The sequence below is a fragment of the Erithacus rubecula genome, assembly GCF_903797595.1.
Source record: "Erithacus rubecula genome assembly, contig: scaffold_143_arrow_ctg1, whole genome shotgun sequence".
In the NCBI taxonomy this organism is placed as follows: Eukaryota; Metazoa; Chordata; class Aves; order Passeriformes; family Muscicapidae; genus Erithacus; species Erithacus rubecula.
In genome coordinates, this window is record NW_027636155.1 from 188,992 (window position 1) to 216,990 (window position 27,999).

At 41.2% G+C, this 27,999-nt stretch overlaps 1 protein-coding gene across 6 annotated transcripts in view; it reads right to left on the reverse strand.

Annotated features, from left to right (window-relative positions):
- The window catches only part of PLPPR1 (phospholipid phosphatase related 1), a 121,795-nt gene that overhangs the window by 29,435 nt on the left and 64,361 nt on the right, over positions 1 to 27,999 (reverse strand). For 5 of the 6 annotated variants that reach the window (XM_079332060.1, XM_079332056.1, XM_079332059.1 and 2 more), the window contains one exon: positions 1,309 to 1,497. The exons of the other annotated variant lie outside the window; for it this stretch is intronic. In XM_079332060.1, the coding sequence (XP_079188186.1) occupies positions 1,309 to 1,497 (189 nt within the window). The remainder of the gene's footprint in view (positions 1 to 1,308; positions 1,498 to 27,999) is intronic. 6 annotated transcript variants of the gene reach the window in all.

The window sequence follows — 27,999 nt, forward strand, 5'->3', positions numbered from 1 at the left end:
CCCCCATTAATGCCATTGCTCTGGAATCAAGGCATAGTCATGACTCTCCATCTACTTTTACAAAAAGCAGCTGTGAAAGCTATGTCCCTGAACATTGGCACTATGCTGATGGGGGTGTTCCAAAATGTGGAGGTTTGCTTTTTGTTTTGGGCTTTTTTTTTCCATTTTCAAATAACCTAAAAAGTAAAATGAAAGCCTTGACATGCAACAAGATCCAACACCCAAAATAACTCTGTTACTGCAGATGTTTTTTATAAACTCATGATGTAATCCTCTTCAAAACATCTGGTTATTTTCAGAAAGGGTCCTGTACCAAAACCTATAGCCTGTTCTGCAGATCCCTTTCACACTTACCACATTCTGTGACAAGAACATGATTTGATGCACTAAAATTACTGCAGAACAAAGCTTAAAATAGGTTATGGTGAAGCACTCACAATTTAAGAGTAAATATGTCAGTTACAGTTTTAATTAACTTTTCAAAGGCATGAAAACCAAAATTAATATAAGAAATTAATACTAACAGGGAAAAAATAGAGAGAAATGAAACTAAATCCATAAACACAATCTTAAAAGAATTTACCAATGTAATTGCAAATTCAGCAATTGGACTATTGGTGAAATACGCAACTTTCTGTGTGGAAAACAGAAAATGGCTGAAGCTCTCCTAAACAGTGACTGCAATAAATTGTTTGGCATTGTATGGACTCAGCTAATTGAGTATTTTCATCTGCATAGAACAGCTACATTGCAGTTTACTGGCTGAATAGTGAAGAAAATCAAGTAAAAAAAAAGCTAAGTGACTGTCAAATACAAAGAGATTATAAACAAAAAGGAAATAGCAATCATATTTTTCTTTGTATTTAGCACCCTTTTCCTCATCTAAGCCTTTTAAGGCCATTCAACAGTGCCTTTAATATAGCAGGAAATAATCCTTGATATACTGCACATCTGACCTGGATTTTACTTCAGCTTTATCCTGTTTTCTTATTTCCAATAATACATAACCTTTGCATTACAGTCTCTCTGGAGCCCAGGAAATTCACAACTAATGAGTGAAGTAAGAAAGCTATTATAAAAGGCTTAACAAGCTCTGACCCTCAGTCTTGCACTGTGATTACCTCAGAATAATTACTTCTGGAGATAACTGATGAAGATCACATTAGGCTGAGGCAAAACAGAGATCTGGCTAAGTGCAAATCAATTACAGCTGAACAGAGAGGTGAGGGGACAAAGATATCACAGGACTATTTATTGTTATTATTTACGAAGTGGTCACAGGGATGTCAAGTAATTCCTGGTACTCACAATCGCTGTGGGAGTTGAAGCCAGCACACAGTACAGCACGAGTGGTGAAATGAAGCTCTCGTCCTCTGTCCCAGGATACGGCTTCATCAAATTGCCATCCTGACAGAAGAAACCTTGGATATGCACCTGAAAAGTGTTGGTGTACTCGAAGTAGTAGGCAAGCAGAACAGTCCCAGCCATGATGACGAGCTGGAAATAAAGCATAGTCACAGAAAGGCATTAGTTGCTTTTTGAACAGATGCAGCTGTGCCTGCGAGCTACTCCAGTCCTGTGGACCATTCTCCCTCCACCGTCACTCTGACAACCCCTGCCATAATGGTGTGTGCGCGTGTTTCTGTGCCTCTGTTCTGCAACATCTGTTACATAAACCTTTTAGCAAACACTAATGAATGTCTCAGATTAGGAGCGGGTCTGCGCAGGGGGCCGGCAGCTTTGGCAGCCCGTGTCACCAAGGGGCATGTGTCAGGATCGATGGCAACGTGGCAGGAGGCAGCAGCAGCCACAGCTAAAACCTCTGCTCAGTGGCAGCGAGTGGGAAAGGATTACTGCAGAGCCTAGAGGAAGCTAAAGCCAAAACGCTTCCCCACCGCAGCTGCAAGCCCATGCTGGAGAACATGCATGTTGTGCCAATTCAGATGAGCCCTCTGTGTACCAGATGAAGAAGCATCCAGAGGAAGACTTCTCTCTGACCACTCACCTTTCCCTGGAGCTGCTTCTTAGGAGTAATGCTTAAGAAATCTACTCAGAAATCTCCAAGCAACCTGTGGGGATTTCGGTGCACTGCCTGACTTACTCACTCCACCACAGCCACTTCTGAAAAAAACTGGCTTGAGTCTGAAGCTGCATTTATATCACAGATATGAACTGCAATGAGCCTTTCTGGTCTCTCTTTCCTTATTGTATGGCTCCTAAATGCGTTGGTGGAAGCTTAGCATTTTTTGTATATATCCACAGCATCAGCTTCCCACACTATTTCAGCAACATGTCACAACCACCTCACCAAAGGAGTCCCTAAACTCACCTCATGAAAACAAGCAGATTTACTAATTCTTGTTCTCCCTCTGCCACTCTGCAAAGAAAATCCCGTATCACAGTTCTCACCCAAGACAAAAATAGTAATATTGACTTATAACTGGGGGTTTTTTTAGGGGTAATGGTTTTAAAACTAAAAGATAGTTGATCCAGATTAGGTATGAGGATAATGTATTTTACAATGAAGGTAGTAAAAAAATGGCACAGACTTCCCAGAGAGGTGATGAATACCCCATCTTTGGAAGTACTCAAGGTCAGGTTGGACTGGGCTTTGATCAACCTGGTCTAGTGGAAGATGTTCCTGCTCATTGCACAGGGAGTGGACTAGCTGGTCTCTAAAAGTTCCTCCAACTCAAATCCTATGATTCTAAACTGTGACCACAGGATCTGATTCAAAATCTTCTTTATGGAGATTAGTGTCACTATTACAGAAGTTGTCACTATTACAACTATTTTTGTCACTGCAACTATACAAGTTATCTTGCCACATCATAGAAAAAGGTGGAATAAGCAATTCTTGGTTTTAGTATTTTGCCTCCAGGATCTCTGCATCAAAAGTGTACTGCTGCAAGATTACTGTAAGACCTCTGAAAATTAATTTTGGCAATTCCTCAAAAATACACTTGAAGCTATTAATGCACTCCTCTAGCACATCCCTGCACACACAGCCAGCCATTAAAGCCATTTTATATTTCAGTGAGAGTTGAACTAAAATGAGAAAAAAATAATGAAATCAGATTAGTTATTAATGAAAGCAGAAGACCAAAGCGCCCCTGAGTGATTGTGGTGGAGAGGAACCTTTGGGGATCAGTTGATCCACCCTCCTCCTCTCAAGCAGGGACACCTTAATTTGGTTGCCTGGGACCATGTCCAGATGGTTTCTAATATCTCCAAAGTCAAAGTGTACACAGCCTCTGTGTGTCACTTGTAAGACTGACTTAAAAGAATGTCACAGTGAAGCTGTAGTTGTGACATTCCATCCCTCATTTTTTACCTTCAAAATGAACCATCTCATTTTGTAGATATAGATTATTTTCAACACCCCATACCTGCCCAGAATAAAGTTTATTTTTAACAAACATAAAGCAAGATGCTGCTATCTCTGTATTCCCCAGATATCTTTACATCAATCTCAGTGACTACAAACAGTTCCATAACTAAGGACACAGGAATTAATTTACATCTGAATTTAACTCCTTGACCAGCTACAGATTTTCTGATTAACCTGGGCAACTCAGCTTTGCTAATTAACACCAGAGAAAGGCAATGACACTCTCACTACTCTACCTGACATGCACAGATAAACATGTTGGAGATTACAGAATGCTTCTATACAGGATACAGAGGTCTTTAAACTCAGTTCCAGCACCTGTATGACTGGGGCTGTCAAGAGCAATCTGACCCACCCTTCCTACCCCAAATGCACTCCCAGAAATTCTTCAGGTTGCCTGCCACAGCTGACAAACACAGGTAAATAATAAATGATACAACAGATAGCTGTTTTTTCTCCTCTTACTGGAGAAAACAGAGAAAGGTTACTGAACTTTAAACTTTCTTTGGGTGTTATATGGAAAAAAGAATGCTTTTCAAAAAATAAGGTGTTTTGATACAGGAGGAAAGTATCACTTATCCTAAATGCAGTCTCTAGACTGCAGCTCTACATAACATTGATTGTTCCACTGTTAAATGCCAACTCAGTGCTGCACAAAAAACCCTCCTGCATATAAAAACCAGCTCTTGCCTGACTGACTCAACATTGATATTGACCAAGAATATCACAGATCACAGGATTACAGAATGATTTGGGTGGAAGGGGCCTTAAATCTCAATTCATTCCGATCTGCCTGCCATGGGCAGGGACACCTTCCAACTTGGTCTTGAGACATCTCAATAATGAACCAAATCTTGTTCACACTCCCTGTGTTTCTGTGTTTTGTTCTTCTGAGAAAGAAAAAAAAAAACCAAACCAAACCAAAAAAATCCCCAAAACCCCCAGCATAATCTGTGAAAAGAGATTTGAATTATAGATACATTGTATCCTGTAGGTGACATCCACCATCTCAGGAAAACAGCAACAGCAGACAGTGGATCTTTGACCTCCAGCTAAACACACCCTACCATATCCCAAGGGATGATGTGAGATACAGAAAGTACAGCCAACTACTACAAGAAACAGGAGCAAAATTTTTGGTGCTGGTACAGTCAGTGAAGACCTGACCACTTCTGTGCCTCATCTTCTCCTTCAAGCAGCTTCTCAGCAAAATGCAACCAGAAACTTCTTTTTGCTCTCTCTTCTCTTTTTCCTTTACACATGGTAACTATTTCATATGTGTTTGACAGGAGTGAGATTAAGTGGCTGTTTGTGCAGGGAAAATGCTACTTGTAGCTGCTTGGCAGTGGTAACTGATGACTGAGCAGTGACCTGGCATGGACAGAAATAAGGTCCGAGTGCACGAATGGGTCAAACTGGCCAGAAACAGGGATGTCAGAGACAGGAGGGTGCCCTGCAAGGCAGAGAATTTTCCCTGGGTGCTGAGATAAAGAACAGCTGCAGTGATGCCTTGTAACACCCTGGAATATAAGCACTCTGGGGTCCCAGTCATTGGGCCTGAATTTTGTAGCCTTTTCTCTCTTTTCTCCCCGTTTTCTGGTTTGCAATCATCAAAGGAAACAAGGAAGAGGAACAGGCAGGCTGATTTAAACTAAAGATACAAAACACCCCATAATTCAGAAAACATAATGCAGATTAGAGCTAAGATTTTGCAGGGTTTATTTATTAATCCTTATTAATCTATTTCCTTGAGTTTACTTGGGGAAAAATTAAAAACACTCAGTAACTTCATAAAGGCAGCCCATGGCTGCTAAGAAGTCTAAGGTAGTTAATGGCCTCCATTAGCACAGTGTTTAACCATGTCATAATCCCTTATATTTATCACCACGGCTCCATTGTAAACTAAGAAAATGCTCTTATCACCATTTCACAGAGAGGAGACAGAAGCTGAGGAGATACAATGACTGGAGCTAGTGTGAAGGTGCAGCCCTGAACTCACCAGCCTAGAGGTGGACGGGTCCCTGGGTGAACCATGACAGGATGGATTTGGACACATCCAAAGGATCTCAGACAATCCATCGAGTCCTAAATGCAGATGTGTCCTTGGCCCGGGAAATGGGTGTGTTGGGACCTCAGCCAATCCCGTGTGTGTACCCAGGACTTTTGAATGTCCTGTAAAAGAGGTTCTGAACAGCAAAACGCACTTTTGTTGAGGACCCTCGAGGAGTCTCTGTTATCGCCACTGATGTAACAACTCCACTCTGGTCACAGCAGAGCCTATGGCAGAGACAAGATCTGTCTTTATACTGGACCAATTTTTTTTTTGATTAGTCAATAATCTGCACATGAAAAGGCTCAATGATATATTGCTTAGAGCCTGTTTCTGTAGAAGCTCATTCATGATAAGAAAACAAACTATGTATCTGATTCAGTCCCATTTAAAAATTCCTGCTGAACTAAAATCAATTTTGACAAGCTGGACTTAAGCAACTGGGGTGTGTTTTCCTCTCAATCATTTAAGTGGATTAATTACGTAGCACTTAACATCCATCCCTTGACACACCATGAAATTCTGCCCTGCTCTAAGAGTCCACACTGGTTCTGTCTTAACAGACCTTCCTGTCACTGCACACCCTCGCTCCTCTTTAAACTGTGGGCATTCTCTGCATCCAAAAAACTACTTTCTTCAATATTCAAGAAATAGGAAGCAAAACTTCCAGCCTTCTTAGGGCAATGGGCAATTGTTTGTTGTAATCAGGTATTAATGAAAGATTGTGTCCTGAGTATAAGAAAGAGAATCTTTGTAGTAAGAAATACAGTTATTTATACTAACCCTAGGGTATTGCTGTACATCCAGAAATTCTCCTTCTCACTGTAATAACATCAAGTCTCTGACAGCAAAACTCACAGAGCACTACCATCCAAATAAAATTATTGCACTTCAAAGCAGTGGGACTGAAATCCCACACTGTATGCACTCTCATAATTCATAGCAAAGCACTTCCCCATATCCTCAACAACTGGGTGATTTTTCTTTTAAATACTGTTACTCATAGAAAAGAGGCCCCTGTTCTACAACTAAGAAAGCAAAAGGGCAACTCCACTTGGGAAAGGGGTATAAAGCTGTAAAAGTCAGAGATCTGTGGGAGACAGATTTTTTTGATTGGCTTAGACTGATGATTCCCCATAATTCTTAATAGAGGAGGCAAGAAACTTACAGAGAAAAGGAAGATGCTGGGAAAATTTCTTTTTAGCTACACAGCGTTTCTGTCCTGTAAGACAGGCACACAGCCACTGCAAAAAATCTCCTTTTGCTTTGTGTTTTGTCACTCATAGAAATGATATTGCAAGTCCATACGAGCAAGCTTGAAACCCCCCTTAGTACTGTCATTTATACATAAAAAGGTGTAAGTTCTTTTCAGCTTACCAGCCTTCCCACAGACTACTCATATCTTACAGCCCTTTAATGTACATGACTGAAAATTGAAAAACTGTCCTTGAACACAAACGGCAACATAAATACACTTTTATTCTTCCTGAAAGAAGAAGTCTTTCATTAAAAATATTTTGTATATGGTGTTTCTTAGTGCATAGTCACTGAGATACCTACTGATGCCCTTGCTCAGTTTGTTTAAAGCAAATTTCAGTGTTTTTCACTTCTTTAAGTGAAATTGCCACAGTTTCATGAGCACCATGAACCTGCACAAGCGTTTGCAGCCCTTGACACACATGCTGTGGCTCATAGTTCCACATATTTTGACCATATTTCTACCTCCTCCTCTGCCTGAACTCTGTTATGAGATCTGTGAGTTGCAGACAGAGACAACACACGCTTTTGGAGATCTATGCAACAGCAGCCTGTTTTATTGTTCATATCCTCCCTAAATAGGAGATTCAGAACTCCCCTGTAGGCAGCTGGTTGGTGCTTTTAACACTGCCCAGCCCCCTGACCATGGTACATCTGCATTGAGGGCTGATTGAGATTTCCTGAGGTCCCTGTGTAGATTCAAACACAGTCTATTCTTGTTTAACTCTGCGCTGGTTGAGTTTAGGGACAGCTTCAGACACAGTTGCACTGTGCATAACTCTAGTGACACACTATTATGCAAAACTGGTAACAATTTGGTGTGCTTTTTTGAGAGAGGTGATGAGACTCTTGGAACAGACACACTGGAGCATCCAACAGCCATAGCATATGTGTATCCTGAAGTAACTCCTAAGTTGCTGCTGAAAGGAATTGTTAAGGCATGCCTTTGCTCTCTAATGGACATCAGAAATATTTAACCATGCATCCCAGACTGTTTTGCCCAGGGATGGGTCCAGGTGTCTCTCTGTGAAAGGAGGCAGTCCATTTTTCCTTGGAGATGGGAACTCCAGTCTTGCAGCTGCAGCAGAGGGATGTTAGAAGCACAGCAAATTGGAACAAAACACATTTATTATTAAATTCACAGACCCACTTTTGCCCTTCTAAAAGCAAATCAAACCTCTATCTAAGAGTTACCAAATCTATTTCCTGAAGTATCCTTATTAGGATGAGGTCTCAGAAACTGAGGTTGGTTCAGGGATCAATTTTTTTGTAAGTGTGGGTTGTATTTATTTGTGGCCAGCTGATCTTTACTTAGCAACCTTCAGCTCATAGTGCTTGTAGCTGACATAAAGAAAGAAAACATCTTAGTTATATATTGTTTTCTTAAATAATCAAACTTCCTTCTGGCAGATGAATTGCAGACTCCTAGGAAATACTGGATTTGGATAATTTGACTTGAAACTGTTATTTTGCCAAGCCTTTTTGCACTATTCTCTCTGGGAATTCTTTTCAGGGCTCCTGAAATAATCTATTTTGAAAGACCTACTACAATGTCTTAAGAAAGATCTACATTTTCTCACTGTGGAGTGGTCAAGTGGTAAGGAAATGCTGAACATGCCTTCAGACAAGCTTATTTACAAACAACAAAGAAGATAAAGACTACCATTAATTAGAAGCCCATCTGATCCAGATGTGCCAGCAGCTGAAATTTCACACTGAGGTGTGAGGATGGCAGGTGCTTGTCTCCCATTAGCTGTTAATGGGAATTAGAAGGATGAACCCTTCAAGGATCAACAAAAGCCTCGGTCTACAGCACTTCAAAGCATCTGTCCTGCGTCATTTTATCACAAGTGATTCTCCTTTAAAGGTTTCACCTTCACACTTGTGCAGCAGACCCAGGTCTGTGGAAAGAGAACTATATTGGACAGCCTGCAACTGCAGCAAGTTAATGTTTGTAATGGATTATAAGGATCAGGCTGACTGCACAATCTTTATTATTGCCAAGAAACTGCATTTACCAAATCACCTACTTTTATGAAAATATTGCAAAACAACAAGGACAAAAAAACAGACTCAGGACTGTTCATTCCAACATTACATTGCATAATGAGAGAGACAGAGAAAAAAGAACCTCTATTGGAATTCCACGAAATGGCAAAACAAGTACAAGTGAATGATTTTATTACGCTAAATAACCATTTATTTTACATTGTCAAATTAAATACGAACACTGCTACTCCTTCAGGTGTTTCTCTCCCTCATCTTATATAACTGATTCTGAAATCTTTTTTTTAATGCAACTGTGGTACACAGCAACCCTGTCTGCAGCAGCCTGACACAGAACATTGCTTTCTTACAGTTCTGAAGTCCATTCTGTGTGCAGGCACAAGCTGGGCACTGGAGGCAGAGAGGCTTATTAAAGGACACAGGCTTTTGAAGCTGGAGCTGTGTCAAAATCAAAGCAGTTTCTGCAGAGCTTTTTATAAGTCCATATAATGAACTTATTGTCTTATTTAACCATTTTAGTAATTATGACTAGGTGTAGTTTGTACGGCTGAAGAAGACATGCTTAGAAAAAAAAAAAGAATGCACTTACTTCAGCAGAAGTTGTTTTGTGAGAGAAGCATGACCTGTAAAAATACTGACATCTGGTTAAAAACTCTTTCAGCTTCTTTTTTATATAATGGTCCTTGAAGAATGGCGAGGTGCTACACTTCAACAGCTTAATGTTACCTAAGAGCTCACCCACACAAAGCATACAGATTTCTCCAGCTCTACCTGTGCAGCTAAAGCAGTAAAGTCCCTTAATGACAACAGACATAAAAGCATAAAAACGCTCCAACCAGTACAACCTGTTCCTATGTAGAAAATAAAATAAGCAACAGTATGAAGCACCTTGATTACTGCAATCTATATAACTCAGATATACCTCAGTGCACTTTATACACTGCTCTAGCTTTCTCAGTTTAAAATAATGTTTTTCAACCTTTTCATGTAAAGACTTTTACTTTTCATCAGTGATTCTTATCTAATAAATTTAAGCCTACTTTGACAGGTAATTATGATCCACAGATTGATCCCAGGCTGAAACTGTCAGCCTGAAGAAAGGAGGGACATCCACCTGTGTTTTATAAACAGCTTGAACCTCCCTCCCTGCATTCACTGCATTCACAATGAGCTGGGCTGCCTTGAGGGAGCCTCTTTATATCAGCTCTGTCTGAGAAAAGCTCAGCCTTTGCTTCTGGAGAGGGACAACACAGGCTTTCTCACTCTCTTCAGAGGGAATGACATGCAGGGTTAGATGTCCCTACGAGCTTCAGGTGCTCCACCAATGCTGTGGGCACTTGCACAAGACTTTGTCTGCTTTAGACAGGGAGATGAATGGACAAAGGAAAGATGCAGCAGCACAGGTGATGGAAACTGGAAAAAGCACAGTAGTGTCTTTTTGATCACTGACAGCAGGGGGAAAGCATTTCTCCCACAGCTTGAAGAGGGAGGAAATGAATCCCCCTCTGTCTTGTGGAATCAAGTAATGCCTGTGTTGCTGTTAGCAAGAGAGTCTCTGTAAAAATCAGTACTAAATATATCTTTTATAAACCTAGAAAATAGATCATAAAAGCCCATGAAAAGGCTTATAATTTAGGAACATGGCTTAGTGGTGGACTTGGCACTGCTGGGTTAATTATTACACTCGGTGGACTTAAGGGCCTTTTTCAACCTCAATGATCTTGTTATTCAGCTTCCTCCAGTACAACCCTGAATATCTGCTCACCCTCTTGCAATTTCTCTTATATTTCATGGTAATAATTTGCTTTCTTGATGAAAACATCATAAAAGTTTTTTTTTTCTCCTTTAGCATAGATTCTATCCAGTTATGCTACATAACTGGACCTTTAACTAAACCAAGAGCAGAAGAAATTCATGTGGCACAATTCTAAGGAGCTGTTTTTGTGATAACACAGACCTTTTTATGCAGCTGACTTCAACGAAATGTGATCTATTTAAAAAGAACCCAGTTATGATGAGATACAGGCCAGATTTTTTTTTTTTTTAATTTAAGGGATGTACTGATGCAGAAGACTATTAAATTCTGAGCTTGATTCAAAGTAGATTTTGAAGGCTTATCAGCAGGGGGCATTAATGCGACATTAAATTCCCAAAGCCACACTACCAAACATCCATGCAGAGCTTCTGATGTTTTATGTTTTTAATATATTTGGGGGTTCCCCTGTATTTTTTACATCATCTCATTTTTTTTCAAGTGTAGCTGGAGTTTCAGGTCATTTGGTGATAATAGTAATTTGGTTAATAATCTACTGTGGGCTTTATCCTGCCTTTAAAAATAAGTCTTTGTCCCTGGTTTGTGTAGTTTGAAAGAGGATCATTTTAAGACCAGTAAATCTGCAGCCAGCAGTTTCAAAGGGGATTATTGAGCAGGAAGAATAGGTGGGTTCATTTCTCTTGGTGAGTATTTGTCCACAAGCATCAGCTGTTCCTTGACATCAGATCAAGCACCCAACTCTCTTCTGTTTGCACTCTGACCTTACTACTGTCCTGGAGAAAGGAGGTGTTTCCAGAAGGCAATTTTAAATAGCAATATTTTCCCTCTCCACTGACTCTGAAATAAAAGCAACCATAATGATAATATAAATTATTACTTACAAAGAATGAATCAAGGAGTTCATGTCCATAGGATTTTATCTTGTGTCAGTTGTCCAACATTAACAAGCAACAAAAAGAATTTTTTTTGTTGTTTTTCCCTAAACCTTAATGAAGGTGGTTCACAAAGGTTCTCTGTCAGAAAGCTGATCTAGCTGATCTAGCTGACCAGCTGTCAGCTGGTGACTGAAGGGGTCAGAAACAAAAAGGAAGAGCTTTCCACTGCATTGGCTCTGCTCCTTGGTCTTCTACTCAGGGCTGATTCTCAGATCCTGGCACACTGTGATCTCACTCTCACTTTGTTCAATAACAGCATAAAAGTTACTGTACCTCATCTGACCTTTCTGGATTAAAATCTGTGCAATTTACATCAATCCACACTCTGTCTGTATGCGTAATGTAAAGAGACATAAATTTAAAATTTTGATGAGAATTACATTTGCAAATTTTCTTTCCCACAATAAAAAGCTGGAAATTTAGATAATTCTTCTAAACTGAAGCTGAGATTTTCATATCATCACCTGACTGCAGGAATGGAATTTTAAAGGAAAATCAAGAAAAATTTTAAATACACAGTAATATTGGTACTTTAAGCAACATCTGGAAGACATACACTTTAAAGATGGAGATGAGAAAGCTGCTTGTTTGCTACAGCAGCAAACTACTCTGCAAAATTAGGCAGGTCTTGCTTTCAGGGCCAGACTCTCCAGCTTTGCCTCTTGTATCTGGGACACCATGGTGCACATCTTTTTCTGTCCCTCAAATACATATTCTGTATTTCATGCAGTATCTTTTTCTTATGCATATGCAGACTGTTACCTTTGTTAGGGTAAAAATTAGTTTGCAAAAAGCAACACTAAAATGAAATGTGTTCCTCAAACAGCTGTATAAATCCAGACACTCTGAATTTCCTGTGAAATCACTGGCTGTCTTCTATGTATAAAAATCAAGACTGCTCTCTTAACAAAAATTGAGAACTACAATTTTCCTTTAAGACCCCAGAAACATGGATAAATGTCAGGATGAGATTTATAAAAGGAGGGAAGAGAATTAAACTTCCACCTGTCAAAAGGGAGAATATATCAGATTTTAAAAATTGTATTTTATTTAGCACCTGAAGAATGTCATCACTGTTACCAAGTGTTGTTAAAACCTCCAAGCCACAAGTACAGCATATTTATCTTCCCTTGAGCAGGTCCCACGAGTTTTTCAGCAGGTGGCATTAATGCTCTACCCAGTTCCAAATGGCACTCAGCCAGGAAACTGCTGCTTCTAGCACATAACACCTTAAAGTAATCTATAAATTCTGGTGGAGACTAAGTAGTTTTCTTAACATAAAAGTCTGCATTTAAATGGTGTATGTTCAGAATGATTTTTTTAGAAGCAGAGCAGAGATATACTTCAACTACTCTGGTATTAAATTTAAAAAAACCAAGAGCATTTTTTTTTCTCTCCTGTCCTGCCTGGTCTTGTCTCCTCAAGACATCTGCAGAATCAGCTTTTTGAAATGAAGAGACCACCACTTGAACTTCAGGCATGTACCAGCACCAGTAATACCTGTACAGCACCTCTGATGACAAGAATAGGCACATTTCTCAATGCAGCACTACACAGCTTTCCCCCAGTTTAAAGATTTGATGTTGAAGCTGAGAGGGAGAGGAAGCTGAGAGATACTGAGGCAGCAAATACCTGTGATCACTTGGAACTGACTGAAAATAAGTTACACACCCAGGACTGGTTATTGTGCCTATCCAGCGTTCACCTAAAACAAACAGTACAAAATGCTGTAATCATCTCCAGGACTTGTTAGGAGAGCTCTAACTGAATCCATGAAATCCAGCCTCTAACATACTAGCCAAAACTTCTGTACTTCAAGCACCATGTGAACAGGCAGTGCTGGAAACAGCTGCTTTGGAACAGCTTGTTTGGTTGGAAGACTTGCAACTTTTTCACTGCTTCTAAATGCAGGAGAAGTGCTTTGCACCTCATGAAACCACCCACAAGAAGGGTATAACACTGAAAACAGTCTGCCAGGATGTTCTCAAAAAACTGGTGTCCAAATTGTCCTTAAAAGGATTCAGGGTTTGCTCCTCTAAACCATGCTGCGGATCTATGTATTGGTCTGCTCCAGCCTCAGAAACACCCTAATTCATGAAACTTACTCAAATATTTGCATGTACAAAGTAATAAAAAGTCCTGAAAACTCAGAGCAACTCCAAAGAGTTTAATGAGAACTTGGTGTTGAATTTGCCCTTCTAGCACTGAATAAGATATGTTCTCCTGTGAAAGGCTGTTTTGAGTTTGATCCTTTCTGACAGTAGTTCTTAACCTGGACAACAATGACATGAGTCACCCAGTCCACTAGAAATAATGCAAAGTCTTACAATAATTAATTGTCTGCCTAATTTCAGTAACCAAAATCACAAAATTGCAGCTTATTTTGCTTTGAAGTACCAACCATTCCATAAATTTGACTGGCACACACAGATTTTATTTCCATGTATCTGTGTCCTCCAAAGATGCCCAATACAGGGACTGCTCTGGAAAGCTGAAAAGCTGCCTTTGGCTAAAACAGCTTCCAAGTTGCCCTGCAACCCCAATAATGGTTCACTGACTAATGGGTTTTCTCTGTACAAATGGCTTATAAAAGCTGTTAAATCCATCACGAACACTAAAGGCTTTTTAATCTAATGACTATTTTCACTTATATAGAGGTGTCAGGACAATTTATTCTCCAAGTCTCAAGAAGCAACAGATCCTGACAGGATACAGGATTCTGACACAACAGACTTGTAAATTTTTTCAGTATGCTTTTCATGATTGCTCTCTGGCATCTCCACATGGTACATAAGCAAAACTGTTCACAGGGAAATGCAAAGGTATATTTTGATTTGTAATGTGTTCTTGTAGTCAGAAAAGCAAGGATCTCTCTGAAAATTGAAGGGGCTGACAGTGGGAAAATTAGATGAAAATGAGAATAGGATAAAGCAAAATACAAAAAGAACAAAGATCTGCACGAAGTGAAAAGCAAAGGACACCAAAACACAAGCCTTACTTTCCTTTTGCTTGCTCTCAGACTGCAGACTTATGTCTGCTAATGATGGATTGGGTGACATTTTTAGCAATGTGTCTGGATGGGTTCAAGGTAAAGGTTCTTGAGGGCTTTTACCCACTCTGACATATAAACAAACACCAAGGAGTGCAACAGCAGTGTAGTGTACATAGTCTCATCCCAATTAATGGCTGTTTATTCTTATACCCCTTACATCTTACTTGTTCAGAAGATGATTCCCAGATTGTTCCTTGAAAGAAAGGAGCTACTGATTTTCCAGCTGCTCTACAATTCACAAGCCATTACATCATGCACAGATCAGTGTTCCAGGAAGACCAAAAAAGCTGTAAAAGTGCTGTCTGTAAGACAGATCTAAAACAGATCTAAAAGCTGCTGGGATCTTATCTGGCTAAATGAAGAGGAAACTCCTCTTCTCAGCATGTCTACCTTGCAAGCTCAGGGAACAGCTCTCCTGGGACAGAAACCTTATAATAAATTCATAGAGTGTGCATGGTTAGGAAGAGCAGCTCCTCAGAGAGCTCCTCATTCTCTCACCTTCCTCACACTGAAAGCATTTGGCAAATCTGCTCCTTTCTCAGACATTTTTGGCAGTACTTTCATCTCTTTTGTTCTGGTCATCAATCTGCCTGTTGGGAAAGAATCTCAGTAAGAAACTAAACCTGTCAGGTTCTTAAAAGATGTCACTCTGGGCAAAAGTGAGAAGAAAGGAAGCCTAATTCCAAAGCAAATCCGTACATAACCCGAATTTATTTTTAGTGAAAACTGTAGGTAAACTGCGAGTTGGAGAGCATGAGGTTTAGAAGAACAGCAGTAACTTCTTTTAGTTAGAAAATTCTATTCTTAGACAGAACAGAACTGTTTTTCTACAATATTTCTCAACCCAGAAAATCCCAGGGTAAACACAAAGCTTCAGAGAAGCCAAGCTCTGAGACGCTGCACATTCTTCGGCCCCTTTCTTGCTGCTTTTGAAACACATGGTCCTGATTCCACTGATTTTGAAAGGTGTTAACAGTCAGCCTTTTCTCCAAAAGCTTCATTACTTATGGGCATTATCAGGGTAGTTGCTTGGGGTTAGAAATGGGCAAGCAATTTCTCAGCAGCAGCTGTGCATGCAGAGACAAGAGGCTGTGGTCAGACCTTTTGTCACAGCAGTGCTGCTGCAGCAGGGTCTCTCCATCTACTAGCCATGTGGCAAAAATGAACACATTTTGTTGCTCTTTCCCTGTGACAGAACTACTGTTCTACTATGAGGCTTTGGACAGCCATTCACAGAGTGCTTACTGGTGTGCACCTGGACCTTACTTCTGTTCCTTCCCTTCAAAAATGACACTCAAATAGTTCAGTTAGTTGCAACAAATCGCAACGTTTAATTCTTTGCCCTGCTGTCAAGTTCTTTTTTTATTATTAACTAATTCTTGCAGCAGTCACTCTAAAATTCTACCTCTTCTTCCTATAGTGACATGGAACTCTGACATGTTTAAGCATTTTTGTAACCCGCCTCTTTTCCCCATATGCATCAAACCCTTTGTCTGATTTTTAAATGACTAATGCTTCACAGCTATCTGTTGAGGAAAGGAAGAAAAGGAAAGGCTGAACAATTGTGTTTCAAAGCCAGCAGCTTTCAAAAGGACTGCAATTATTTATTACTAAGATATATTTTTAAATGTTTTGCTGGTGCAGTGGAGCTCTAAGATGAAAAATTCTTAGTTTTAGAAGAAAAAACCTTTATTTTGCTATGAAAAATTTTGTTGATAGTTCAAGGTCATTAAAGAAAAAGACTTATGAAGAAGGGAAAAGGTGAGTATTCAAATAGCAGCTACCAACAAGCACTTGGGTATTCTTGGGTAAATCTGAGACAAGTCACACCTTCAGAATGAAGTCAAGATAAAAAAGGTCATCTGCAGATACTGAGATCCTGACCCTCACCAAAGGAGTAACTGTAGGCAAGTCACCCTGTGCCTCCATTTCCTCATCTGTAAAAATAAAAGTACAGTCTCCTTATAAATCATGTGCTAGAGCAGTTATCTCAGCATCAATGAGACATGGCAAACAAGGCAGCAGCTAAATGGAGCCACCAGCTACAAACAATTGTGAAGAAGCTGCCAGACTGTGACTGAATTGCTCCTGCTGGCATGCACCTCTGGAGATCACCTAGACTGACTTCTGGCTTGAAGCTGTGTCAGCGGGAGCAGGCAGCTCAAATCCATGTCTAGTTGGGTCTTAGGTACCTTCCAAGGTCAGAGGCTCCACAAGATCTCTACATCAGCTGCTCTGGATGTTTCATCACCCTTAAAGGATGACAGCTTTTATTATGTTAAATGCCATTTCCTGTTGCAGTTTGTGCCCACTGCCTCTGATCCTTTCCAGAGTATCACAGTCTCTCTCACACTGGGGAACCCAGCACAGATGCATCTCAACTGCATGTATCTTACCAGCACTGAGCAGAAGAGAGGATGATCTCTGCTGACCTGCTGAGAATGCAACCTCCCTTCTTGCTGTCCCAGTCAGCCCTTCCTGAAAATGCCTGTTTATCCAGGGCACTCCACTCATGTGAGCTATCTCTCCACATTGTGACACCAGTAAACTCACAGCCCTGCAAATGCATTCAGACCTCTAATTCCTCTCATTTCCTTCCCACAGCATGTACCTCTGCGTACAGGGAGTGTGACCATGTACTTGCTCCTGGCTTTGAGTATTGTCAAAGGTTGAGTGCAGCCCTGGTCTTGTGTGATCACAGAATAAGCTCAGTTGGAAGGGTCCCACATGGATCATCAAGTCCAGCTCCTGGCCCTGCACAGAACCATCCCCAAGAATCACCCTGTGCCTGAAAGCATTGTCCAAATGCATCTTGAGCTCTGCCAGGCTGGGACAATGACCACTTCCCTGTTCCAGTGCCCAAACACTCTCACCTTTTCCTAATAGCCAGCCTAAAGCTCCCCTGACACAACATTCCCTCAGGTCCTGTCACTGGACACAACAGAGCAGGAATCAGTGTCTGTCCCTCCTCTTCTCCTCAAAAGGAAGCTGCAGACTGCAATGAGGTCTCCCTTCAGTCTTCTTTTCCCCAGGCTGAACAGACCAAGTGGCCTCAGACACTCCTCACATGGCTTTACCTTCTGGTCCTTCACCAACCTCACTGCCCTTCTTTTGACACTCTTTAATAGTTTAATATAATTCTTATACTATATTTGTATGCCCCATTCTGCACTAGGACTTGAGGTGGTGCAATCCCAGTGCAGAGCAGAGCAGGACAATCCCCTCCCTGGCCAGGATGCCATGCTGGGGCTGGTGCCTCCAGGACAGGAATGTCCTTCCTGGCTGCCAGGGCACTCCGGACTCCTATCCAGCTTGCCATCAACCAGGTTCCCCAGGTTCCTTTTCACTTCCCAGTCTGTCTTACATCCAGAGTTGGCCCATCCCCAGTGAAAGGTCCAGCACTTTCCCTCGCTGAACTCCATATGGCTGCTCACTGCCCAGTTCTCTAACTCACCCACAGTCTCTCTGCAGGGCCTCCCTGCTCTGGAGGGAGTCAACAGCTCCTCCCAGCTTTGTATCATCTGTGGTCTTGCTTAGTATCCCTTTCAGTCCTGCGTCCAAGTCGTTTACAAAGATGTTGAAGAAATGTCCAAACTAAGCAGCCATGAAAGATGGTCTCAATCTGAAACACTGAATCCAATAAATAAGCTGCCAACTGCTGGACAAGGAACACCTGCCATTAAATTAGACAAAGAAAACCTGTTAATGGTATGCCTGCCATGCCAGCTATGAATCTGAATTTAGTTTGTGAACCCTTTGTGCTGGGAACAGGCTGCTGACAGGTGGCTCCCATTAACACCAACAAGGCAGGGATTCTTCCCACTGCTTGAAAAAGCTGTCCTTTTCTGCAGAAGTGAGAGGATGGTAATGGTGTCAGAGGTTCAAGGACTGGTTAGTACTCAGTATGAAACAAATTTTAGTTGCCAGTTGACACTCATAATCCTGAATCCTGAGTGTGTGTTTGTGTAATCTGGCTGTCTCATGGTAAATAAATGGACTGAATCACAGACTATTAAATGTGGTGTGCCAGGGAGGCATCTGGTTGTGCTGATTTCCCAAAAGCAGATTGAAAACTTTACCTGGCACTTCCTTACTTATGTGTTTATGCTTGGTGAGATTTTACTTCCTAGTTCTTCTCTTCATTAGTGACCTTTCTGTTCACATCATGCTGGGTCTCTTGCTCAGTCTGCATCCTTTATTGGTCTTTTCTACCTGTTCCTTCACTTCCTCACCTAAATCTCAGCCACTATTTATACTCCCACCCCATCACCACTAGTTTAAGCTCTCCTCTCCAGGTTGGCCAGACTGCTGGCAAAGCTGCTTTTGCTCCACTTGGTCAGGCTGATTGCCTTCTAAGCAGTCCAGATTCTCAGAGAGGGCCCCATGGACAGAGAAGCCAAACCTTCCTGCTGACATCAGCTGGACAAACACAGGTATGGGTCATGCACTTAAGAGCTGGACTCAGTGATCCTTCTGGGTGCCTTCTAACTCAGGCTATTCTGTGATCTGTGATCTCAGCTGTGGACCCATTAGATCCATCCAGTCCTCTTCAGACGCTCCTCAGCAATATCAAAGAAAGCACTCATAGGAGCCTTCATTCTCCATAGGCAGAGAGTATCAGTGAGAGAAACTCACTGTCTTCTCCTGCCACATGGTTCAGGTTCAGCTGGTTCACATACAGAATCTGTGCAGAGCTCTCATCCAGGGAGCTGCCTCAGCACTGAACCTCCTCTCATGGCTGCAGATCTGCAGGTGGAGCAGAAGCCTGCTCCCCCAGGGCCAGAGGCCACCAGCTTCTAACCTTCATCATTGCTGGAGTTTCCACTTTCAAACCCTGGTAAGCAGAGACTCCAACAGTTCTGCTGCAGTTGAAGGTTCAGGATTTGGAAGCTGCAGCATCTCTGGGCAACCTGTGCCAGTACCTCACTTGATCCTCCTTGTTCAGGACTCAATATCTGCAAGCTCAGAGCTCCCTTGGCTAAAGAGGAGCAGGCAGAGTTGACTAAAGGCTGCTGCTAGCAGACATGGGCTCATCTAGCTGTCCTCACTGGCACCCTAATGTTCCTCTGAGTTTCCAGGACTTCCCTGACAACTCATAAGAAGTTCCCAGAAGACCAAGAAAGTCTCAGAGGAGAGTGGAGATACTGCTGTGCCATTGACTATGCCTGCCAAACAGGGAAAGACTGTAGACTTTTCAAGTACTAGGTGCAGTAGTTTTTACTCTTACTTTTTATGCCAACTACTGAAGCTATTGGTTGACATAAACAAAATTACAGATGACATAAGAAAGCTGTAAAACTCCCTGAGATTGGAATTGTGGGTGCCAGCAATTTATGGGTGCCAGCAAAAAAAAAAAAAAAACTGGGAAAAAAAATCTGTAACTAGTAAGCAGATTGGCACCCCCTCTTGCAGAGGCTGTAGCAACACCATGTCAGAGAAGAGAGACATGATACAACAGTGCTGTTTTATACCCTTCTCTACCTATCTCTGGCTTATGATGTTCAGAGCCCAGCTTCCAAGACAAGGCTCTCAACTGCCTTAGTTCTGTTGGTGAAGGATGTCACTCTCCTGGGTGCAAGGGTTGCGTGGGCTAACACCTTCAACTAGACCTTGTTACCAAGTGCCACATCCAGTCTTTTTTTAAACACATCCAGAGATGGTGACTCCATCACCTCCGCAGGCAGACCATTCCAGTACTCAATCCTGTATCTCGCCTGGCACAGTTTAAGACTGTGTCCTCTGGTCTGTCAGTTGCTGCTGGTGATAGAGACCAACCCCACCTGAACACAACCACCTTTCAGGAAGTTGTAGAGAGTGATAAGGTCACCCCTGAGTCTCCTTTTCTCCAGGCTGAACAACCCCAGCTCCCTCAGCCATTCCTCACAGGGTTTGTGTTCCAAGCCCCTCACCAGCTTTGTTCTCTCCTCTGGACACACTCAAGGGTCTCAATCTTCTTCCTAACCTGAGGGGCCAGAACTGGGCACAGCACTCAAAGTGTGGCCTCACCAGTGCTGAGTAAAGGGGAAGAATGACCTCCCTGCTCCTGCTGACCACACCATTCCTGATACAGGCCAGGATTACACTGGCCTTCTTGGCCACCAGGGCACATTGCTGGCTCATGTTCTGTCACCTGTCTGTCAGTACCCCCAGGTCCCTTTGTGCCTGGGCACTGTCCAGCCACACCATCCCCAGCCCTTAATGCTGCAGGGGGTTATTGTGCCCAAAATGCAGGTCTCAGCATTGGGACTTGTTAAACGTCATCCCACTGGACTCTGCCCATCCATCCAAACATTCCAGGTCTCTCTGCAGAGCCCTCCTACCTTCCAACAGATGCTTCCGGCTTAGTGCCATGTGCAAATTTAGTAATGGAAGACTCCACGCCCTCATCCATGTAATCAGTAAAAACATTGAACAGAATTGGTCCCAGCACAGACCCCTGGGGGACACCACTGGCGACTGGTCACCAGCTGGATGCAGCAGCTTTCACCATTCTCTGGGCGTGGCCATCCAGCCAGTTCTTAACCCAGCACAGAGTGCTCCTGTCCAAGCCATGGGCTGCAGCTTTTCCAGGAGTGTGCTGTGGGAGATAGTGTCAAAGGCCTTGCTGAAGTCCAAATAGACAATATCCACAGCCTTTCCTACATCCAGGAAAGTCCAGGCAGGTCAGCTGGTCATAAAAGGAGACCAGATTGGTCAAACATGACCTTCCCCTCCTAAACCCACACTGGCTGGGTCTGATGCCCTGGCCATCATCTAAGTGCTGTGTGATGGCACTCAGTATAAACTGCTCCATAACCTTCCCAGGAACTGAGGTCAGGCTGACTGGCCTATAGTTACCAGGATCCTCCTTGCCACCCTTTGTATGAATGGGTGTCACACTGACCAGCTTCCAATCACCTGGAACCTCACCAGTGTCCTAGGACTGCTGGTAAATGATGGAGAGAGGATTTGCAAGCTCATCTGCCAGTTCCCTCATCACCCTGGTATGGATCCCATCTGGTCCCATAGATTTATGAACATCCAAGTGGCTCAGCAGTTCTCTGACTGCCTCCTCCTGGATAACAGGGGCACCGTTCTGCTCCCTGACACCATCTGTCAATCCAGGAGGACAGTTGTCAGGACAAGCTATCTTCCACTAAACACTGAGGCAAAGAAGGTGTCGAGCACTTTTGCCTTCTCCTCATCTGCAGTTACTAAGTTCCCTTCTGCATCCAGTAGTGAACAAAGGTTGGTCTTACCCTACCTTTTGCCCTGCCAAATCCAGCACTTACTGCCAAAAAACTCAATCTGTTGATACCAAGATTGTAGGACTCTTAGACCAATCATAAAAATAAAAATAGAGATAATGTTTTAAATTAAACAGAAAACAGTCAAAGACATTTTACTTCACAGTCTTATTAATAAGTATAATGCATTATGAAATCCATTTTATTGGCCTTCAACATTTTCCCAGCTGAACAGGAAGCTCTTAAAAAAACAATTACCACTTTGAATCTCCTCTGCTGCACGCAAGTCATGTTGTGCCTGAGCCAATCCTTTAGTACAATTCTTTATCACTGGCAGGCAGTCATATTAAAAAATTAATAATGACTCCTTCATTTTTCAGATTTTGTAATTATCTAGCTATGTAGTTTTGAATGCAAGGTAAAGAAGAAGAGAACACTTAAAGATACCATTCTCTTTTCAATGTTAGCTTTGTCAAAACAAAGAAAAATATCCAAAGCTATTTGCTGTGGCTATTTGTCATGACCAGGTTTGGATATAATTCAAGAGTAGTCATGTCTGAACCCAGATTTAACATTACTAATGTTCCTCTAGATACTCACTTAACAAGTCTCCACATACACTAAGGGCAGTTTAACCTCCTGCTTACTAATCCAGGTCTTACTAAACCAAGGCCCAGCAGCAGAAGTCACAAAGCTGCACATGTGGCTTTTTTAGGGAGCTGAATGGTGGACAGCATGGAAAAGAGTGCAGTAGAAATCACTTCAGGATGCCAATATTATGAAAAGGCAGCACAGGAATACAGCTCAGTGGTTCACAAAACAGGGTAAGGTGACAAGGCTTGAACAGGAATCTTTCTCCAAGATGTTTTCAGTAAGAACAAAAAAATCTGAAACTCAACATGTTAAATCAATGCTGGTATTTATTCATATGACACCAACACTGTATAAACTACCTCTATTCCCCCAATTTGATCAGTTTGAGAGTTTCAGTATGTTCCCCATTATTCTAACAGAGCTGAACTGATTTTTGCTTGGACTGGTTTAAATAAGATCATAAAGATTCCTCATGACTACTGGCCTAGCTAGCTGCAAGTCAAATATTAGCACAACTATATAACTCATAAAACTACAGTCTGCTACCCAGTCTATTTGAAAAGTTAATTCACTCCATTATAACTGGAATCTTACATTCGTCAGGGCTCTAATAAGAAATTAGACTACATTTGTGCAGTACATTTACAGATCTTTTGCTATAATTTTATAAAAAATTCAGTGTTGAGACTAAAGTAGATCAAATAAAAACTCAATCAATAGTTCCACTGTGAAAAAGTAACACAGATTATTTTAAAGCCTCTCTAACCTTATTCTCTCCATGAAGCATGCAAAACTCACAAAGAGTTTTGAGAAATCAAACAGTCTGTTATATATGGTGCAAATTAAATAAAGGTTTTATTCATTCAACAATGTTGTACCTCTGCCCACAATAATCACACATTAAATTTCTGTGCTTTAGTAAAGTATGTAACAAGTATGGATACAGGATTAGTATTATTATTATTAGAGCTCTTGTCAGGTATGCAAAGTCTAAACTCCAGAAGTCGTGCTGAACAATAGATTATTGATTTTGGGGATAGACATGCAGCATTTAATAGGCAGGAGAAAGAAATACAGGAATAATTTGGCCATTATAAAACCAAGTATAGCTATCCTTTAAGTTACAGAATGCACTTTACTAAACTCATGAGAAAACTGACAGCAACTCTAGCCATAATTGCATCGTTATTTCCAAGCTGCTTTAATCTTATTGCAGCATATTTTTCATAGTAGTCATCAATAATTACTCTAGAACAATTAAAAAGTTAATAATTCCCTAGAACTGTGAAAAGTTAGCAAATTATTCAAATCCATTTTGAACGCTTCTTGTTACATGGTTTCTTCCATTTATCTGATCCTGAGTTTAGGTCATAAATGAAATTATAAGAGAAAGAACTGCACAGCAGGTTTTGGAGAATGTTTTAATATTTTGGGCTCTTTGCACTGACTCTCTGCAAACAAGCAGAATTACTGCTGGTAGAGATCACAGCCATCCGTGGGACTTCCACCATGTCAAGTGTGGTGTAGATCTTAATCCCAGTGGGTGCTGTAAATTCATCACTCAAAAGGTAAGAGTTACACACCATTATGAACACCCATTTGGTTTCCTGAACTGTGAAACAACTCTTTAAAAATTGACTACGTTCTCAGTAAAATATTGATCAACCATTCACTTAATAACAACTTCTGAAAATCTGCAACAGAAATCTTGACTATTTAATCACTATTTCAAGACAAAGATACATCTTAACTCCTGATACTTTAACTTAAAATTGGAGTGTGCCAGGAAGACCTAACACAATTTATCATTATGAATTTATACAGATTCTAAATCTGACCCTAGCCCAAGCTTCTGAATCAGAAATATTATTTTAGGCATGGCATCAAGCTGAAAGATAATCCATGAAGATTCATGAGCTCTAAAACTGAGGGTCAATCTGTCACTGTTGTAAGCACACAACATCATGAGTAATAATTTCACGTGTGTTAAGACCTGAATGTCCATTTAGCATCATGTGCACAAGATGCAACGACTCTCAATTCCTGCTGTCTCACTTATTTCCTGCAAACGTATCTGCATTAATCCATTTTCATTCAGTCTCTTCAACAGCTCCACAACAGTTGCCACAGTTGTGACAAAATGACAAGTGCAAACATACCTACCTGCATACAAAGCATATGCTCTGTCCTTAGGAATGGGATCTGCAAACTACTTGCACCATATCCACCACCTCACAGAAATTCCTGGTGAAATATAGTGATGAAGGAAACATCTCAGAGAAGAATTGTTTATTACGAAAATACTGGGATTTAGGAATGGACTGACAAGAAGCACCAGATGCCCCTTCAGAACACCCCAGGAATTACAAAGTAGATCATAAAGCCTGAGGTGCACTGGCCAAGCAAGTTAGAAATACAGAAACATAAAGTATCATTTCTCCAGAAGGATTTTTTGCTGTTATTGCTGCCACATTCTACTGCATTCGTAATAGATTTATTTATTTCATGTTACTCAGGTAACATGAAATTGTCAACAGGATTATCCATTTGTGCTTTAGAGGGAGAAGATCTCACAATTTAGAAACTACTTGCTACTCACACAAAGGCACCTAAGTGTTGCCAGAAGCTTGGAGTTGATGCAGTACCTTAGGTTTGTACAGGATGCATAAGGCTTGGCAGACCAATTCGTAAACCTGGTATTAAAAATCAGACGGAATTTCTGAAGAGCAGAAAATTCCAATATTCTTTCAAAGCTATATCACTGAAACAAACCTCTTTGCCATAAGGCTGATGTTAATAACTTGGAACACTGTTAAAACAAACCCCTTCTTTTCAGAGAAATCGACTCCTGATGAAAGTGGGCATGATGCTTTAAAAGACCTATTCCAGTTTTAAAAATTCTCCTGATGTCAAAGCTACTCTCAAAAAAGCTGGTATGGGTTTGATATTTCAAAATATGCTTTAAGCATCTTCTTTTGCTGCTGCATTTTTCATTTCTTTCCTACTGATTAGTTCTGGAAGGGTTTGACTGTTGTACTTAGGGTTACTTAGACCACATTTGTGAGTCCCTATTGATTCCTTTCCACTCTTTTTAGAACCTCATGTAACTTATGCAAATTAAGTAAGTGCAGGGATATGCCTACAAACCAAAACAAACAAAAAATTTTATTCACAGATGTAGACCAGAGGAAATAGTGCAGCTTTATCACAGGAACAATCAATAATTTGATAATGCACTGCACTTTTCTTGATCTCCAAATGTTCATGTATCCGAGTGTTGTGTGCTAGTGAAAGAAAACATGAAAATCCCTTAAGTTTTTACAAAAAAAAGTTAACACATTAAGGGCTTCACAGCAATATTCATGAAACCAAAACCTAAGTATACCTCTAAAAAGGAAGGAGGGAGAAAAGTGGGCAGTTACACATTGTGCCCTGTGCATTTTCACACTGCTGTGTATTTTAAGCCCAGTTAAAGAGGCTCAGTCATTACTGGAAATGCCTCACAACTTAGAAGGCTTCAAATACATCCTGCAGACTTCTGCACACAGAGAACAACTGCACGAACAGTGCCTGGTTCATAACCCCTTTTCTGAAATATTTACAAAACTTTCTGATCAGTAGTTTTTCTAATAAAAATCTACTAAAGCTATGATTTTTTTTTTAACTAAAAAATGAGAAAAATGCATTTGTACTTCAGAACCAGAGCAAATCAATCTTCCTAACTGCTGAGTATTTAAAAAAGCCCGTACAATTCCCTCTCTTAGAAACCTGATTAAACAGAACAACATATTATAAATTATAGTAGCTCTCAAAAGTGTTGGCTAGCTTCAATGCACAATGTAAACAGGTACAGCAATTTGTTAATAGCATTTTTTTCTACTAGCAAATCCATCTTTTTTATTACTCATAAAGACAAAGAACTTTGGGTACCTTTAAGACCTTCCTAGAAAAGTGTACCAGATTCATTGGTGGAAATTATAAGATGTTATTCAGGTTGAATGGATTACTTGCAATTGGAAGTTTTCAGGATAAAGGGAAGAATTTAAAAAAAAGGCTTCACATGTCTGCAAGCAGGAATACAAGCCTTCTTTCACTTAGGTTTTAAAGGAAAGTTCAGTAAAGCACCAAATCTCTCATGGCAACACCTTAATGTTAATTTTAAGAGGACCTCAAGAAGCTAAGGAGAATCAAACAATAATCAGATTTACTTCACAGTGCCTATTTTGGCCAAGTGTTTTCTGTGCTCTCTGCCCAACTGTGAGGCACTTAGAAGGATTCTTCTATAGTCAGATAATATGAAAGCTGCTTAGCAATTCAACAAAATGAATCTGATGTGCAAGAGACACCTATTCACTGAGATTAAGCCAATTTTATAATATGGAGTTGTCCAGTCACCTGGAACAAGGGAAGTATATGGAGGATAAAGAAAGCAAATGCTGAGGAATAACTGGCAAATGAGGTACATATAGAGATTTTTAGAAAGAGCAATGAGAATCAGATACTTATACTGAGTGAATGAAACCAGAAACAATTCCAAGAAACAGAAGTGACTGAAGCACAGGGATTATGAAGAAACATCACCCTGCTACAAGAGGAGGCCCTCTGGATTTGCACAGCATCTGTCAGCACCAGTTCTCACAGTAATGACAGGCAGTTTACACAACACCAGCACAGACACAGCTCTGGAGCACTCTGGGGATGGTGTGGCTGGACAGTGCCCAAGCACAAAGGGACCTGGGGCACTGGTGGGCAGCAGCTGGACATGAGCCAGCAGTGTGTCCTGGTGGCCAAGAAGGCCAATGTAATCCTGGCCTGTATCAGGAATGGTGCGGCCAGCAGGAGCAGGGAGCTCATTCTTCCCCTTTACTCAGCACTGGTGAGGCCACACCTTGAGTGCTGTGCCCAGTTCTGGCCCCTCAGGTTAGGAAGGACGTTGAGACCCTTGAGTATGTCCAGAGGTGAGAACAAAGCTGGTGAGGGGCTTGGTACACAAACCCTGTGAGGAATGGCTGAGAGAGCTGGGGCTGTTCAGCCTGGAGAAAAGGAGACTCAGGGGTGACCTTATCACTCTCTACAACTTGCTGAAAGGTGGCTGTAGGCAGGTGGGGTTGGTCTCTTTCTCCAAGCAGCAACTGACAGAACCAGAGGACACAGTCTTAAGTTTCACCAAGGGAAATATAGAATGGATATCAGGAAAAAGTTTTTTATGGAAAGAGCGATCAAGTACTGGCATGGTCTGCCCGGGGAGGTGGTGGAGTCACCATCCCTGCATATGTTTAAAAAAAGGCTGGATGTGGCACTTGGTGCCATGGTTTAGTTGAGATGTTAGGGCACAGGTTGGACTCGATGACCTTGGAGGTCTCTTCCAACCCAGTGATTCTGTGCTCACAGCATCCCATCGGAGAAGCACAGCACATTTAAGCATGGCATGGATGGAGAAGGAAGGAGCAGAGTCACTGAAGGCTACAGTGTTTGGAAGTTAGGTCACCTTGGGATGCTCTTACAGTTAAAGGTTAGGTTAAATCTGATGGGATTTATTTTGCACTCTCTAGGGCATTATCTTGATATAAACACTGCATTTTGAATATCCAAAATTTATGTCTCAATCTTATATCTCTATGTCGTTTATGCAATTTTAATGATATCACTAAAGCTGTAATGCAAGCAGCAAGCTTTTATGATGAGACAAGGGACTCTTTTTTTAAAATAAACA